The sequence below is a fragment of the Camelus ferus genome, chromosome 20, assembly GCF_009834535.1.
Source record: "Camelus ferus isolate YT-003-E chromosome 20, BCGSAC_Cfer_1.0, whole genome shotgun sequence".
Taxonomy (NCBI): domain Eukaryota; kingdom Metazoa; phylum Chordata; class Mammalia; order Artiodactyla; family Camelidae; genus Camelus; species Camelus ferus.
The window spans coordinates 8866103-8883470 of record NC_045715.1 but is presented as its reverse complement, the minus strand read 5'-3'; the positions used below and the strand labels follow the sequence as shown (position 1 = coordinate 8883470).

General features: G+C 44.1%; 1 protein-coding gene across 1 annotated transcript in view; it reads right to left on the bottom strand.

Annotated features, from left to right (window-relative positions):
• The window catches only part of PHACTR1 (phosphatase and actin regulator 1), a 438449-nt gene that overhangs the window by 159216 nt on the left and 261865 nt on the right, over positions 1–17368 (bottom strand). The window contains 1 exon segment of the mRNA XM_032462504.1: positions 14611–14775. Coding sequence (XP_032318395.1) covers positions 14611–14775 — 165 coding nt within the window.

The following is a 17368-nucleotide window of genomic DNA, read 5'->3' as shown; positions in this document are numbered from 1 at the left end:
GTCTATAAAGTGCATAATGGCATTATGTCTAGAAAACAACGTACATACCTTAATTTAAAAATACTTTATTGCTAAAAAAAAAATACTAACCATCATCTGAGCCTCCAGTGAGTTGTTAACAATAACATCAAAGATCACTGATCACCATGACAAATAATGAAATTTTGAAATATTGCACAAATTACCATCATGCGACACTGAGGGATGAAGTGAGCAAATGCTGTAGGAAAAACAGCGCTGACAGACTTGCTTGAGGCTGGGTGGCCACAAATCTTCAATCTGCAAAAAACGCGATCTCTTCAATGCGCAATAATAAAGCGGAGCATAATGAAACAAGGCACGCCTGCGTGTGAAAGAGACAGCGGAGAGAGGAGAGTGCACTCTGAAATTAGACTGGATATGGACATAAAATAGAGGCCTGATTCAAGGGTGTCGGCAAAGTGAACGATGATGCATTTCACAGAGTCAAGGTGCTCCTGGACTGGAAGGCTGTCAGGGCAGAAATGAGGCATTTGGTACCCACATGTTTATTTAGGGTGAGAGTGGGAAGGTCCGGCCGAGGGGTAGAGCCTGGACCTGCCCACAGACATCCGAGTCCAATACTACCATGCGGATGGTGCCTGCGAGTGTCTGGGAATGCAATGAACTCAGGAGACGTCAGTGCTTCAGATGGGACAAAGGAGCACCCCTGGGAGGAAAGGGGAGGGAAAGAGTGAGAAGGGAATAGAGCGAGGAAGAGGAATAAAGAAAGAAGAATGTGGTGAGCTCAGGGAGAGTTGGGCCTGCTTTCAGACCTGGTCGAGGGGGGTGCCCTCCTGGGGGGCCTCCAAGTGGGGAAAGGCACCCTGCCTGCCAGCGTGGGAGCTGATGACAGGAATCATCAGAAACTGCGGGGAGAGGTGTTGAGGGAAGACGGAGTAAATTATCAGAGGAATAAACTGGCTATGGGACAGAATTTCCAATCAAGACACTCAGCTGACATGCAAGCGGAGAGAAACATAGTCTGGGGGGATGGGAACAAAGAAATTTAATTCTGTAAAGATGCTTAGGGTCTCGACTATCATTAATGAATTCAACTGGAATGGCAGACAGTTGAGGGCCATTCTGATGCTCTTAGCCCCAGCGGCCCTTTCTACTTTACTCTTGCAAGTTAACTGACACTTCTATTCTGTTTGCACAATGGGACTGGCCTCAGGGTCTGCAGTTTACTGCAGGCCGTTTTGCATGGGTGCCCATACGCCCCGCCTTGCCCAGGGCAGACTAATTTCATACTTATTGTCCTGGCCACGGCAGTAATGACATCTCATTTTCCCGTTAAAGATGTCCAGGTTTGGAAAATAAAGTGCATGATCATCCTGCTGATGTCTTTCTCTATACTTGAGCGTTCTGACTTGCCACAGAGATCTGATTTTCAGAAGGAGATGACACCCTCATTATTTATTCTCCCCCAAGAACACCTCTTACATGAGTATTTTTGCCTACGATGTAGCAAAGGAGAAACAGGATGGAGTGCTTCCTCAGGAACCATTGTGTTTGCTGACTTAATTGTAAATTCACAGAGAAGAGGAAATACTTTGGTGAGCTAACTTGCTGGTACCTAGGAAAACACGGGGAAGACTCTAGCTCTGTGGAATTGTATGATGTGTCTAAAAACAAACTCTTACACTGAGGACCTAAATAAACATTTCCTAAATCTAAGAGAAGCTCATCACAATTGTCATCTGATACACACACCATCCAAAAACTGAAACTAAGAAATGAGAAGTCTTTTGTTACTCTTGGATGTTTGCTTTTTAATGCCTTCCTTGAAAAAGAAGTAATGGTAGATAAAACCTCCATAAAACTTACTATGTGTAAGATGTTATTCTAAAAGCCTCCACGATTAACTTCTTTTTCAATCCTCACAGCTCTGTGAAGTGGCAGTTTAATTCCTATTTTAGCCGAGGGAACTGAGCTCAGAGGGTACAGATAACCTGCCTGAGAAACATGGCAGTCAGGCTGCAGGGGCCGTCCTCACCGTTAGCCGGTCCACACCACCTCCCTGCGTGGAGCTCCCAGTTACCTTGGAAGCCAGCAGCCAAGCAGAAGCCTTATGACAAACGCTGTAAGGTTTGTGTCCTTTCAGGATCAGTTTTTCAAATGTCTCGCCCTAAACCCAGCACCCACCCCAGAAGCCTGTGTGATCACCGTCTCCGTAACCACCCAGGCATGTCTTGTTGCTATGCCCCAAATAGCAAAAAGACATGGCATCCTGCTGCACACATGAATGCAATGGTTTTGAAGGGTTTTTGTCTGCAGCCAGTATCAATTTATTTATTAGCCATTTCAACAAAGCATTTGCCATGTACATGGCCTTGAACTAGATACAAAGATGAGTAAGAACTTAACCCCTGCCTCTAAGGACAGTCAAAAAAGATAGTATGACGTCCAGTGTCAGTTTTTATAGATGAGATTCTCTCCCTTGACATTTTGGCTTTCTAGAGAGACGTCAGACAAGGGAAGTATTCTGTAACATCACTATTCAGTGCGGATGAATGATGTGTTTTAAAGCATCTGAATTATGAGTTCCCATATCTGTGGGTCAGAAATGCAATACAGGTGGTAAGACTCCAAGGCTAAGTTCAAATTCCAGCTCTGCCGTTTCTAACTGGAAAGTATTTAGTTGCTCTAAGCCTCAGTTTCTTCGCCTGCCAGATGGGATTAATTACACCATGCAGGTCTGGTGTGAGAGTAAAGTAGTAAGGCATGGAAAGGGTCTTACGTATTTCACATTCAGAGGGAACCCAAGAGTTCACAGCAACTGCTGCTGTCGTAGATATAAAACTGTTAAAGCACATTCTACCTGGAAAGAAGGGGGTATGCAGCACTTGAACTTTTCTTACACCTTGCCAGTGGTGGTTGCTGGCTTCCAAAAATGGCACCCAATGAGCCATGCTCCTGGCGTTCACACCCGTGTTTGTTTCGCTCCATGATTAGTCTGGGCTAGTCACGCTACTCATCTTAACCAACAGAGCACTGCAAATGTGATACTGGGCCAGTTCTGGACTCAAGTCTTAACAGGCCTGGCAGCTTCTACTTCTGCATTCCTGGGGGCCTGAGTTCTCCCGCAGGAGAGACCATGGGAAGACCCCACATGGAATGGCACTGAGGTTACAGGAGGAGGAGAGAGGCCGGGCTCCCCCCAGGTCCTGGTGAGCCTCCAGTCCCATTTGTCTGCAAACACAAGAGAGATCCCCAAGGGAGACCAGATGAAGAACCACCCAGCTGAGTCCAGTCAATCCTCAGGTCACAGGACATAATACAACTGAGTCTGTTGTTTTAAGCCACTAGGTTTTGGGGTGTTTTGTTACATGGCAACAGATAACCCAAACAACAGTGCAGCCCAAATAACCAGAGATCCAATACACACACAGTCTTGTAATTAGACTTGTGTACAACTCTGGGGATCTGAAAAGCAATCAGGAACGATGCCAAGTTCTTCCAAGGCTGAGACTTTCTGTCATATGAGTCAATCACTGTCCTCACCTTTTCCTTTTTAGATCTATGACAATATAGTTCCCCGGCCACCGCTTGTGGGTACCCACTGCATCAGGCGGTCTATTTAATGAGGGGGGACTAAGGGGCAAAGGCAGGACTACTGTCATGAAGGACTTTATAGTCTTGACATGTAAGCAAAGAGAGATGGATAAAATTCACTCTGAGAGGAAACACTGACATGTTTACAACCCCCGCTCCAGGGGGGTGCTGATTTCCACAACCTTTACCCTGTACCTACTAGAGATGTTCTTTAAAAACAGAGCCATTAAGTCTACTTTGCCGCCTAGCTCCTAGGTGTTCCCTTTGTGGGTCAGGATGGATATGCAGGCAAAAAGATTCTGTGCCTGTCCACGCTCAGCCTCTTTTTTTGTTTTGGGGGTGGGTTTGGGGGGTTTTTTTTGGTATTTTTTTAAATTGAAGTATAGTTGATTTACAATGTTGTGTTAGTTTCAAGTGTACAGCAAAGTGATTCAGTTTTATATTATATACTTTTTCAGATTCTTTTCCAGAATAGGTTATTGTAAGATACTGAATATAGTTCCCTGTGCTATACAGTAAGTCCCTGTTGTTTATTTTATATACAGTAGTATGTATCTATTAATCCCAAACTCCTAATTTATCCCTCCCCTCCTTTCCCCTTTGTTAACTGTTAGCTTGTTTTCTAGGTCTGTGAGTCTGTTTTGTAAATAAGTCCATTTGTATCATTTCTTTGGATTCCACATATAAGTGATACATGATATTTGTCTTCCTCTGACTGACTTCACTTACTATAATAATCTCTAGGTCCATCCATGTCCTGCAAATGGCATTATTTCAGTCTTTTTTATGGCTGAGTAGTATTCCACTGTGTGTGTATGTGTGTGTGTGTATACATACACCCTACATCTTTATGCATGTATCCACTCATCCGTTGATGGACACTTAGGTTGCTTCCATGCCTTGGCTATTTATTGTAAATAGTGTCGCTATGAACATTGGGGTGCATGTATCTTCTCAAATTAGAGTTTTCATCTTTTCCAGATATATGCCCAGGAATGAGACTGCTAGATCGGATGGTAACTGTATTTTTAGTTTCTAAGTGATCTCCATACTGCTCTCCATAGTGCATGCTCAGATTTTCTTTTTTAAGTTGAATGTTTCAATTGTACAAAGAAAACTGTGATCCAGCTAGGTGCTGAAAGCTACACAACTTAATGATTTCTTATTAAAATCAGATTCTAGCTAGCACCTTATTTGCATGCTTGTTTCCCCTACTCATGAGAATTGTCATTACTGGAAAATGTGTGGAAATATATTTATTTGGCTTCACAGTCACTGTGCTGATGTTTCTATTTCCTTTGGAATGTCAAAGCCGTGTTAAGGCAAATTTTGCATCTTGACACAATCCAACCAATCTTAAACAAAAAACATCTCCATCAAGCTCATATCCCCTTTTGGCGATTACTATATTTTTCTCCTCCTCTCTCCCAACCAGTCTCCCCAAAAGACGTCTGCTTCCTTGCCTCTCATTCACACCTTAACCATATGGTTTCTACAATCCCAGCCACACAGCTTCCCTGAACCTGCTCTCCCCAAGGACACCCAGTGGTGAGCTGTCACTGAACATACCAGACACTTCTCAGTCCTGACCGTCTCGTCAGGACCTGGCAGAGTAGATCCTCCTCCTTCCCTGAACTCTCTCCTACTCTTGTTAGGGGACACCAATGGCCCCGCTGGTGTTCCCCGAACTCTCCAGGGGGCCTTGCCTGCCCTCTCTGGAGACTCCACTGCCTGTGCCCCTAAGTTACAGGCCAGGGGGCCCTCAGGGGGCCGCCACGGCCCTGTCTTTGCTTCCTGTGTCACGTTCTCCTTTCGGAGTTTTCACCCCATGGCTTCTGCAAATATCCAGGTCCTGTGACCTGCAGATCTGCATTTCGAGCCAGAAATCTCTTCCGATCCCCATCCTCTATATTCAGTCTCTCTCAATCTCGGTTATCTCAGAAGCACACAAAAGCCAGCAGGCCGCCAAATAAATGCTCATTTCCCCCACATCCCTGATGTAGTGAGTGGGACCTCCACTCATCCCACTGCATGTCACTGTTCAGCAAGAGACCAGAGTGTGCTTCTTTATTCTTCCCTCATCCTCCACATCCAATCTGTAATCAAGTCTTGCTCATTCTGCTTCCTAAATATCTCTTGCAACTGCTTATAGTCTTCAGTTCCTAATGCCACTCGTTTAGTCTAGGTTCTCTTCATCGTGTCCCAACAGTATAATCAACCACCTGCTAGCCAGTTTCCTTGCTACCAGAATCAATAGGGGCACTTAATATTCCGTTTGATGGGACAGCAAAGAGGTGTCTTCTGAATCCTCTCACAAGTAAATCTTCTCTCATTACAGACATCAATATATGGAAGTAGTCATATTAACTTCAAAACAGCATTTGGTACCACTCCAAACTTTCCCCTTACTATAGAAAGTGATCTTTCAAACAGGCAAGTCCTCTGAGAGCTGCATTAGGATGATGCATGAGGAGAAAGTCCAGACGCCACAAGATTCTCGTAAGAACCTTTCTGAGCAGACCCTTGCCCACCTCTTCATCCGCATCTCTCCCTACTCCGTGCTCCCCCACAACAATCCTCTTCAAACTGCCACCTCTTTCCAAGCTGAAGAGTGCCAGTCCCTCCTCCTCTCCAAGCTCTTACACTCAGTTCTTTCCACTGGGAGAGAGGACTCCCTCGCATTCACTGCCTAACTCCTTGGCTAAACATCCATTTCTCTAGGAAGCCGTTCCTGGTAACCTGAAACTCAGCTGGGTTTGTCTCCTCTGAGTTCTTTGAGCCCCTGTGTATCTCCTACCATTCCACTTATACTTTGTTGTAACCACTGGCTTAATTACCTGTTTTTTCCCTCAAGGCCGTAACCTTTGAGAGGCAGGGGCCATGTCTGTCCTCACTGTTGCCTTTTTTAGGGACAGTGGCAGTGTTTGGCGCGGATACAAGTGCAACATGCCAAGCTAGTATCATTTCTGAACTCCCTACGGTTTACAGAAGTCTGAAACCCCAGCTTCTGGCCAGGTAGATAACATCACTTTGTGAGCTTGAAAAGGGGAAGCTCCCAGAGAACATTAAAGTTAGGGTACAAAAGCCTAAACCAACTCTCTTCCAAGCACACATGTGTCTATTCCTGAACATCAATGTTTACAACCTCTCAGTTTCATCTCTTTGTCTAAATGGAAAGAATAGAAACATCCAGCTCAAGAGGGGTGCCAGTGAGAATCCCAGTGGACACAGCCAGTCTTATGCATAAGGTTCCATTCATCAAAGGAATCTTCAGTCCTACACTAGAAAAGGATGTCAAGCTAATCCTCGATATAAACCTTAGGGTTTAGGACTTCCTTCCAGGAATGGCAAACGTACTCCCCCAATCCCACAGCAAGCTGGGAATCCCTAACGGAGAGGATTTAGCAAAGCAGGGTTAAGATGGGGCCCAACCATCCTAGACTCAGGGACAGACTCATCCTGAAGAGCCAGGAAGCCCATCACATCAGGTCCAAAGGCAGAATCCAGTGCTGACCTTCTTCACTGCCCAAGGAGTTTTATTTGAAGAGGAACAATTCTAGGGACAGGGGCTTCCCAGGAAGGGATTCCTTGAAACTAGTGGTTGCTAACAGCATCAGTAACTCTGGGTGAATCTGTGGATAAAATATAGGAAGCAGAGTCTGGCGCTGAGGCAAAGGAGCAGCCAGAAACTAGCTGAAGCAGTCAGCTAACAGGCCAGGGTTCAGGGTTGCTCTTGTTCTTGGGTTGGGGTGGTTTGAGATGAGTGGAACCCACAGCAGAGGGGCCTAATGAGAGGGCTGGAACTCCATGCTCAGGTGAGTTCCTAACAATCTCTTACCCACAGTTACGCCAACGTTGTGTTGCACAGAAAACACCGGCCAGTCACACAGCCCGCTCCTGGATCCCATCATAAGTACGAAGGGAGCTCCCGATGTATTTCAGGCCTGGCCCCTCATTACCGCTGGCAGTTGGGTGAGGCAGTTTTGTGAGCAAAACTGAGGCCATAGTGCTCAGGTTCCCAACTGTGTGGCAGAGAAGCAGGTGATCCATTACTCCTGCTTGAAAGTTGCTGCTACTGCAGCACAACTTTACCCACGTTCACTGGGTTTGCTAAGAGCTGGAGGGAATACGTAAAAAGCAATTTTCAATTTTCTATGAATCAATTAAATGGCGGTACTTTACTGACCTGAAAATATTATGGACTGAAATATCTCAATTGGAAAAAGAAAACAGAATCTCTGCAAGAAAATATCAATTCAGCAATAAGTTGAATGCTGTAATCAAAAAGGAATGCTTTTGTTTCTTGATTGAATATGGAAAATTAAATCAGCACAAAATTTTGCAAATAAGATGTGTAAGTGTTTGTCTATTAATTGATGGGATCATTTACCGCATTTTCAGTAACTTCCAGACTTAATTCCTCCACCTCAGTCAACTACTTCCATGGTTTTAGTCTGTGCTTTATCTCCGTAACTGCACCACGTTCAAAATCACAAATTCAACAATGCAGCTCTGACCCCACAAGCTCCTGTCCTGGCTCGCTTCTGGCAGCTGCTCCCACTGACTGCTTTAAATTCTTTGACCTCTTTGGAACTTAAGTCTATTGATTTTTCTAACTCCTCTCAACCCACTGGACCTCTCCTTTCTTATCGAATTTAAAGTCCAATAGTATAGTGGGCTGAATTGTATCCCCCTAAAAGGTAGATCCAAGTCTTAACCCTCCTTAATATGATCTTATTTGGAAATAAGGTCTTTGCACAAATAACTAAGTTAAGGCTCTCTGGATGAGATTATCCTGGATAGAGAGCGGACTCAATCTAATATCTGGTGCCTCTGTAAGAGGAAGGAGCTTTGAGACACAGAGAGACCTGGGGGAAGGGCCGCATGAAGACAGAGGCAGAGATTCGAGTCAGGCAGCTGCAAGCCAGGGGACACTAAAGACTGCCCGGCAGCCACCAGGAGCGAGGAGAGAGACACGGGGCAGATTCTCCCTCAAAGCGTCTGGGAAGAACGGGCCCTGCCAACCTTGATTTTGGACTTCTAGCCTCCAGAACTATGAGGGAATAAATTTTTGTTGTTCTCAACTGCTAAGTTTGTGATGATCTGTTACAGCAGCCACAGGAAACTGAAATCATCTTCCCCCTTCCTTCTTTCCCTTTTACACACGTGGCGGAGCTCCAGCCCTGTCGGACACATACGCTTTACCCATAACTGCACTTGGCCAAAGCCACTAAATCAAGTCACCAATGTCATGGACACTCGTAATCATCAATCTGAAATGGGCTTAACTCTGCATGTCCCCTTCCTCTGCTCCCTGTTATGAGCCAACCTTACTACCTAGAAGAAATGAGGGTTACTCCCAACTTCCCACCTACCTAGGAAACCAGCCCCTCTGAGTGCCTCATGTCAGAGGAGGTTTTCAACCCTTTTCTGATGCTCACTCTCCCATCTGTACGTCACATCTCAACTACTCCCAACTTCTCAGCATTCATACCCTTCTGTCTCGTATTTTTCAACTCTTTCCACTGGATCTTCCACATCGGCTTCTCATGCTTATGTCTCTTGCATCATAAAATGACAATGATAACAACACATCACAAGGCACACATACAGCCCCTCCCAATCAAAACGCACACTTGTAGACACAGCACAGGTCCTCCACTGTCCATCCTCGTCCTACTCTTGATCCCACGTCACAGCCAGACATTTTGAAAGCTTATTTCCCTTTTCCTATTAATTTCTCACTCCACACTAACCTGGCATCTCCCTTCAGAGAATCCACCCAGTCACCTCTAGCTAAGTTCATCAATGACCTCTAGCTGATCAGAATCACTAAAGTCAGTGGGCGCTTTTCTGTGCCTTTCCCCTGACTTCTTCACAGCAATGAACACAGCCGATCAGACCCTCCCTTGAGATACTCTCCCTCTCCCGGCTCCTTTCACCACATTCTTCTGGTTCCCCTCCAATCTCTCTAGCCACTGCCCTTCTCTCTCTTGCACAGGTTCATGCTGCTCCGTCCACTCATCAGTGATGATACCATTCCTTTGTCTGTAAGACAGTCTTTGACCCACTTTTATTTCCATTCTCCACTTGTTCCCTTGCCAATCTCATACATGCTCATTACTCTAATCAACATAGGAATGCTAATAATCCCAAAATTAATAAATCTAGCTAAGCCCTCTCCTTTGCCTTCCATGTATTTGACTACCAACTTTGGTACCACAAAGTCAACACAAATAGGGACCTAAAATTAGAATCATATCTCCTGCACTTCCCTACTCGGCCCTGCTCCTCCAAACCTGTCACTCTTTCAAAGGACTCATTTCAGGTAAGGCCACCAGCATACACCCTAAACTAACAAAGAGCATCAAACCTGACGTTTCTCTTTTCCTTCTTTATCTGACCTGTTGCTAAGTTCTGTCACTTGTTTCTTACAACATCTCCCAAATCCACCCATTTCTATCTCCAAGTATTAGTCCAAGCTACTACTGTCTGCACAATGGCCTCCTAACTGGCTTTCCTGCAGCCATTCACACTCTTGTCTAATTTGTTCTATGGGATACAGGCCCAGCAAGGGTCCAGTCTCTGGTTACCTCTCCAGTCTCAGCCCACCCCATATTCCTCGCTCTCCATTCTCTGGCCACTGGTCTTCTTGCTTTCCTAGGTTGCTCACCCCTGCTTCTTCCACCACAGGGCCTTTGCACATGCTGTTTCTGCTACCTAGAGTATAATTTTCTAAATTCCTGCCCCTCCTTCAGTTCCCAGTTCAAACTTCTCTTCTTCAGGGAAGTTTCCCTGATCCCTCAGACTGAGTCAAACACCCCCTCACTCTTCCAGGTACCTTCCCTTCACTGTCCTTATCACAGCTGTGATCTTAACCTTTACTCTTGTGATCTGATCGTCTGCATCTCCAACAACACCATGCATGCCATGAGCTCACCAGCAAGGTCTGGTTTTCTCACAGTCACATTCCCAGGGCCAGCTCTAGTTTCAGCATGTGGTAGGCACTCAAGAAAAGTTTTGTTTTTGTTTTTTTTTGCTCAAGGCTCTAGGGATGCAGGAAAGCTCAGAAACACAAAGGGAATTTTGGCACATTGTGGAATTTTAGGGCCAACTCTTGCAGTTTGTGATTTCCTGTCAAGAGGAAACAAAAGTCCACAATGGTATCTTCACAGTTGATTCCTGCCAGTTCTGCTTTTCTATAAATACAGTCCTCATTTTCAAGGAAGTTGGATACGAATGTCCGCAGTTGACTATTTTGGGGGAGGCACTGTCGGTTCTATTTCAGAGGGGATGTTGTCATCTGTCTTTGTTCCTGCGGCAGGTGTGGGGAAGTTTCGTGGACACCTGTTGCTGATTCCCACAGGAGAAGCGGGACGTGACAGGCTAATTGCTTCACAGGCCCTGGGCAGGGCCCCTAAGGACAGGCTGAAAGGCCTGTCAGGATCATCTCCCTGAGGACCCATTATTTCATGTTCTATCCATTACTGTTTCACTCCTACTGTCATGTGATGCAGGGATGATTCTGAGAGAAACTCTTTGTCTTATAACACTTTCACCACCACCCAGGGGCCAGTGCTGAAGGGCTTTTAAGGATGCTGGACTTCAGCTTAGGATAGGAAGATGTCTGAGCAGCATGGGACATGGAGATCTGTCTTTGAAAACTTCATGTAATTGTTGATGCCAAAATTGAGGAAAACGTTGTGATCATAATTTTCTAATGTAACTTTCTTATTGCTAATACAACTTACAAAGCAAGATTTCTGGGTGTACCTTTGAAAATGCTGTATACGCAGATACACATCCTGTAACTTGAGTTACAGTAAAACTACAGTATAGATAACTATGGCAAATTATAAATGTAATTCATTGCGGAAATAATAATAGGCCAACTACGCATTGTGTTAATGCCCTTTGGTGTATTCAAGAAAGCATACAACTTTAAATACAAATACATATTGTAAATTTAATATCTAGACTTATTCTTTTTATTTAAAGTTGTGGCAATCACTGTACATATGGAAAGATATTACATACACACGCATACAAGACGAATATATGCACACCAGCTAAAACTGACCAACCAATTCACATTCCCACACTTGGTCAATCCTCTTGTATATTTAGCATTTGACTCTTATTCATACACAGGGAAGTCTGCACTTCAAAGTATTACTTGAACATATATACAATTTATCATGTCAAACATCCTTAAATTGTCAATTATTTTTCTCTTTGGGGCTAAGAACTAGCACAGAAAGTCTCTCCCTTCTAAAAATAAGGAATAGTATTTCTGAGTCCAGTTAAGAACAAAGGATACTACAGTGTAAACCACTGACTTAAAAACAAAAACAAAACTACAACCATCCACATATCAAGATAGACATCCTATTGTCTACCCTCTATTTTCTCTCATCAGGAGCTGAACGTCTCTTTAAAATAAAATCACATACAGGTGTATACACACACACACACACACACACACACACACACACACACACACTGGAAAGTTACTCAGCCATAAAAATGAATGAAACAATGCCATCTGCAGCAACTTGGATGAACCTAAAGATTATCATACTAAGTGAAGTCAGTCAGACAGAGAAACACAAATATTACACGGTATCACCGATATGTGGGATCTTGAAAAAAAGAAGTACAAGTAAACTTATTTACAAAACAGAAACAGAGTCACAGACATAGAAAACAAACTTTTGGTTACCAAAGGGGAAGAGGGGGGAGGGATAAATTGGGAGTATGGGATTAACAGATGCCCGCTACCATATACAAAACAGAGAAACAAGGATTTCCTGTATAGCTCAGGAAACTATATTCAGTATCTTGTAATAAACTATAATGGAAAATATTTGAAAAAAGAACATATATATGTGTACCCAAATCACTTTGCTATACACCTGAAACTAACACACAATATTGTAAATCAACTGTATCACAATAAAAAATTTAAAAACCACATACAAGTATCACACTCAGCTGCCAAGTTAACCAGTCTGGGAATCGAGACCACAAGAATTTTCTAAGAATAGGGAATAATAAGAATGATTAAAGTTGCTGCTTTGCCTGTCTCATGTTTGAATTCTTTCTCCCTGAAGAGTTTTAAATTGTAGGCTTTTAACGGTTCATCAGAAGTTTGATGCCATCGTATTTGCATCCATCAGAGGACAAGTTTTCTGACATCTTAAAGAAGTCAGCATAATGGTCTGGGCGGCTTTTCACGTGAGAAGCATCAGAGCTCTGCCCTGTGGTCTTGCTACATGGACTAAGCAAAGCTCTTGAATGCCAGGAGGAAAGGCACCTACCACACCACCAATCAGGCGTTCATGCTGATAAACGGCAATTCTTTAAATACATGTTTGTACTATTATGAACCATTTTCACTGTAAAGTCAGGAAGACCAATGTAAAGGAACTTGTGGAACCTTTGTTACGATTTTTCCCAGTGCTTACAGAACATTCCCTCCTTCTTTCCTGTTCTTTGCCTAAGAAGAGACTTCATTTAGATTTCTCCTCTCCAAGGCAATGATCTAAGTGCCCTTTTCTGTTTCACTCTAGGGGATACAGAGGAGTCACCCATTCAGAGTTTTGCTTGCATGTAAATCTCTCAGGAGTGTTTTGAAATATGTAAATGACCTACACGTTTGATGACACCTTAACACTGTACAGTATTGACGACAGGGGGAGAATGCAGTCAGGTGAAGAGATGCATCCAGAGGGGTGACATTTTAGAGATTCATGGAATTCGGAAGTTCACTCTAATCTCAGGAAAGAACAAATTATAGCAACAGGGCATTGGGGCTTCAATCTGAGAAACAGTCAGAAAGCACGAAGTAGAGATGTCTACCGTGAGAACTGTTTAAAATTTCAAGACATTTCGCAACTTTCCTATGTTTGGTTCTCTCTTTCATTCCCCAAAGCAACTAGCATGAAAATTCTCAGATCTGTGGACTAGTTGTTCAGGGAAGAGAAGCATATCATTTCCTATTTCACGGTTAGTCGGGGGCGAGTCAAAGGGGAAGAGGACCAAGAAATAGTGGAGGTGACGATTCAGACAAGGAGAGAGAGCAAGCTGAGTTTTTGAGGACGCACAGGAAGAGGCAATGGAATGACCTGGGCACATAAACGCCAAAACCGGTACACAAAACAGAAAGAACAATCTACATCGCTCTTTCATCATCTTATCTCAAACCCGACAGGGTGAAATCAGAACTCTTTGGGCTTCTTTCCCTGTACATCTCCCTCTGCAATACCCTTATTGAAAAAAATACCTACATAACGTGCCGCAAGAACGCCCCACGGTACTCAGTCGTGTCAGGTGCTATTCTGACCTGTCTTACAGACAGGGAAGCTGGGGTACAGAGCTCAACTGAGCACGGTCCTGCAACCACCACGCGCCAGAGCTGGGACCTGAATCCAGGCCGTCCGACCCCGGGGCTGTGCTCTACCCACCTCAGCCACGCTGGCTTCCCCCAATCCCTCCGCGGCCCACTCAGCCACACACTGTCTGCGTATCTTCATTATTACAACGCTGCTTCCTTTCCATTCTCCTGCATTCTCCTGCCATGTCCAGAAATCATTTATTCAAGATTTTTCCTCCATGAAATAACCTATTCCTATCTGCCAACGACCATATATAACTTACTTCCTGCTCGGTGCAGATTTTTACCGGAGCAGTGAAAACAAGGGTGAAGGGTAAGAAATGGATTGTCAATGCCAGAATGAACGCATTCACTCATGGGAAAGGTGGGGCTCTAAGCCCAGATATTCATAGAGCCAATAAAAGTGGTGGTTTTTTAAACGGAAAAACAACAACAAAAATCCTGAGACAAGAGAGAACACATGGGATCTAAAAGCCATTCTCAATCACATTGAAGAATTATTTAACACAAGAGCAATGCCAAGGCTTGATTTTTCCCTTGGGTTCAGATAGTCTACAGTAATTAAATTCTACTAATGAACACAGAGAGTTGATGTCAACAAACGCCCAATGAGAAATAAAGGAAAAAAATCATCTTACCTGCAGACGTGTGTTTGAACTTTTCGCTTTTCTTCTTCCTCCATTTCCAAGGCTTGAAAATCCTTCCTAGGTTGGCAAACTTACTTCTCCTCCGGATGGGTGGGGTGTGGGTACCTGGGACGAGGGAGTCAGAACGCATCGCCGCCAGCCTCTCCACTTCCTCAGCTTGTTTTCCCGAGAAAGAGATGGAAATAGAGAAAGAAAAGTGTTAAAATGGGAGCCTCACAGATGGCCAATGTTTTCCATGGTTACAGATAACAGAAACCACATGACTGAACTTCCGTCTCTCTTTCTGCCTTTTGGAATGGAAGTCATACCAATGTGTTCCAAAGGCTGGTGACAGTCAGCCAAACCCTAGGGATTTGGAACACCCCAACCAAATTTGCCCAACCTTAACCTAAGCTTGGGAAGGAAGACAAGGAGGTGGAGGAGGAGGAACAGAGGCCTCCTGACATATCAGAAACCCCCACACAAGGCAGGGACAGGGCAGCGGAAGAGTCAGTCTAACTACTGGTCCAGCAATTCCTCAACTTAGACTTGGTGGATGCAATCACTATAACACCTGAGAAAAGAGGAGGGAGAAAACATTTATCAATGGTCTATTCCAAGGCCATTGTCTCCACCATCCAGGACTCTTTCCTAGTACCATGCTTTACTCAGACCTGCAGAAGCACAGGAACCTGTCGAGTGAGTGGCTCCACCTTAAAATCCACGGACCAACCCATTTTAGAATCACTCATGCTTCGTTAGATTCTACAACTGCCTTAACTCCTCTAAGTCTTTTAGTTCCTGGTGCTGTGCTCTAACAATTTTTTAAAATTCTCGGAAATTGAGAATCAAGAGTGATACTAGGTACCATCTAGATTAACCCCAATTAACTTGAGATTTGAGGACATGAAGACCTTCATACTCATAATGCCCAGTGGACCCTTTCTTAAGGGCCACAACCACTCTGACCTCACCCATCACTTGGAATACAACAAACTCTTTTCCAGTGTACATGAGCATGCATGTCTATGAGGTAAACAGACCCTGACTTGAATTTTTAAGACAGGAATAATCAGAGAAAATAACCTCCTTGGCAAAATCAAGGAGGGTAGGAGGGACTTTCCAGAAAGTCCACTTACATTTAAAGCTGTGGCCAATCCAGAACCACTCTGTTGAGCCTCTAACACTGTCCTTCAGGAAAGTCTCCTAAATTTGCAACACAGGCTGTTCTCGGAAGCTCAGCCTTGCAGCCTGATAGTCTACCCGCTATCATCCGATATGGTTTTAACTCAGGAGATTCAATATTCAACAGATATACAGGGAATCTCAACCATGTGCGATGGTGATGCACTGGTTGGTAGTCTCCTGGGCAAGACTGAGAGGAAGGAGATAAATTTGAGACACATCTGAGAAGTCAAGTCAGTAGGACCCAGTGACTGATTGGGTGACTGGATCACGTCCGTAGGCTGCGCTGCAAGAGCCAGTGGAGAGAAAGAGACTGAAGATGTAGGAAAGAGGTTGAGAAATCTGTGAAGTCGGCTTCTTAGGGAAGAGAAGAGGAGGCGTCAAAAGCACTTATAGAAGTTAGTCGTCGGAAGACTTTACTCTGAGTTATCGAAGTCTGAACTGAGGTCTCCGATCACAAATGGCAGGACCACATGTGGGCCTCGAGAAGATTAATCTGGCGGCAGTGGGTGAAATGAATTACTGGAGGCTAAAAGGAAGATAAAGATAGAGGACACTTGGCTAGGGAGAGTGGTTTAAGAAACCAGCTACACTGGGGAAGCAAAAGGAAGCCAAACGGAGTAAGTAAACAGCCTCTGGAGCAACACTGAATTTGGAAATCATTCTCTTTAAATGGTGTCAGCTGCTTGAGTTGGTGCTCCCTCAAGAACACTCCGTAGTTGGGAAGAGCCACACAGTGACAGTCGTGGGAACCCAAATCAAGGAAGGAGCTTTTGAGTCCAGGATGGAAATAAAGCCAAGACAGTCTAGCCAACTGATTCCCACAAGTTCGCCTTCTCTTTTACACCCATCGCCGTTTTAAATTTTCTTACCTTAGTTGATAATCTCATTGTTACTTGTCCAGATTTTGCAAGTCTCCAAGCCTACGTTCCCAAATCAAGTCTCCTGCCTTCAGATCTGTATTTTAAATTGTTGATACTCTTCCAGAAGCCTACTTTTCTCAGAAACTTTCAGTGGCCCCCTACAACTTACAGTAGAAAGTTCTAATCTCTTGCCTTGATCTTCAGGAACCTCCATCTGAGTTTCCTGCCCCAATCTAACAGTAACTCTCTCAACACACGCTGCAGCCAAAATGAAACACTGCCTGGATCCCAGCGGGCTCTGTGGTGGGGCAGGGTGGGGGGCACGCAAACCACTGAAATTATATGCAAAAGTTCATGTCTATTTGAGTATCTGCATTTGGTTGGAAGAGTTTCCATCTTTCTTTTGAATCTCCAAATAGTCTAAGACACCTTTTGTGTCTTAGACTTAAAGTATCCAGGTTGAGGCTTCTATGAGTTCACCTGACTTAAAACATCTTCTGCTAAGGATTAAAGGGAAAGAGTATATACTGGAGCCAAAAAAAAAAAAAAAAAAAAAATCACGATACAAGTTATTCAGGATTGAATAACTCTATTAGCACTCATAGTTGGCACTCCACAATGATTTGTTAAATAAGTAAATGAATGAGAGCATTTGATTCAGCTAATTCACACCATCTCTAGAGGTATGAAAATCAGTGTCACTATTTGACTTAAAAAAAATG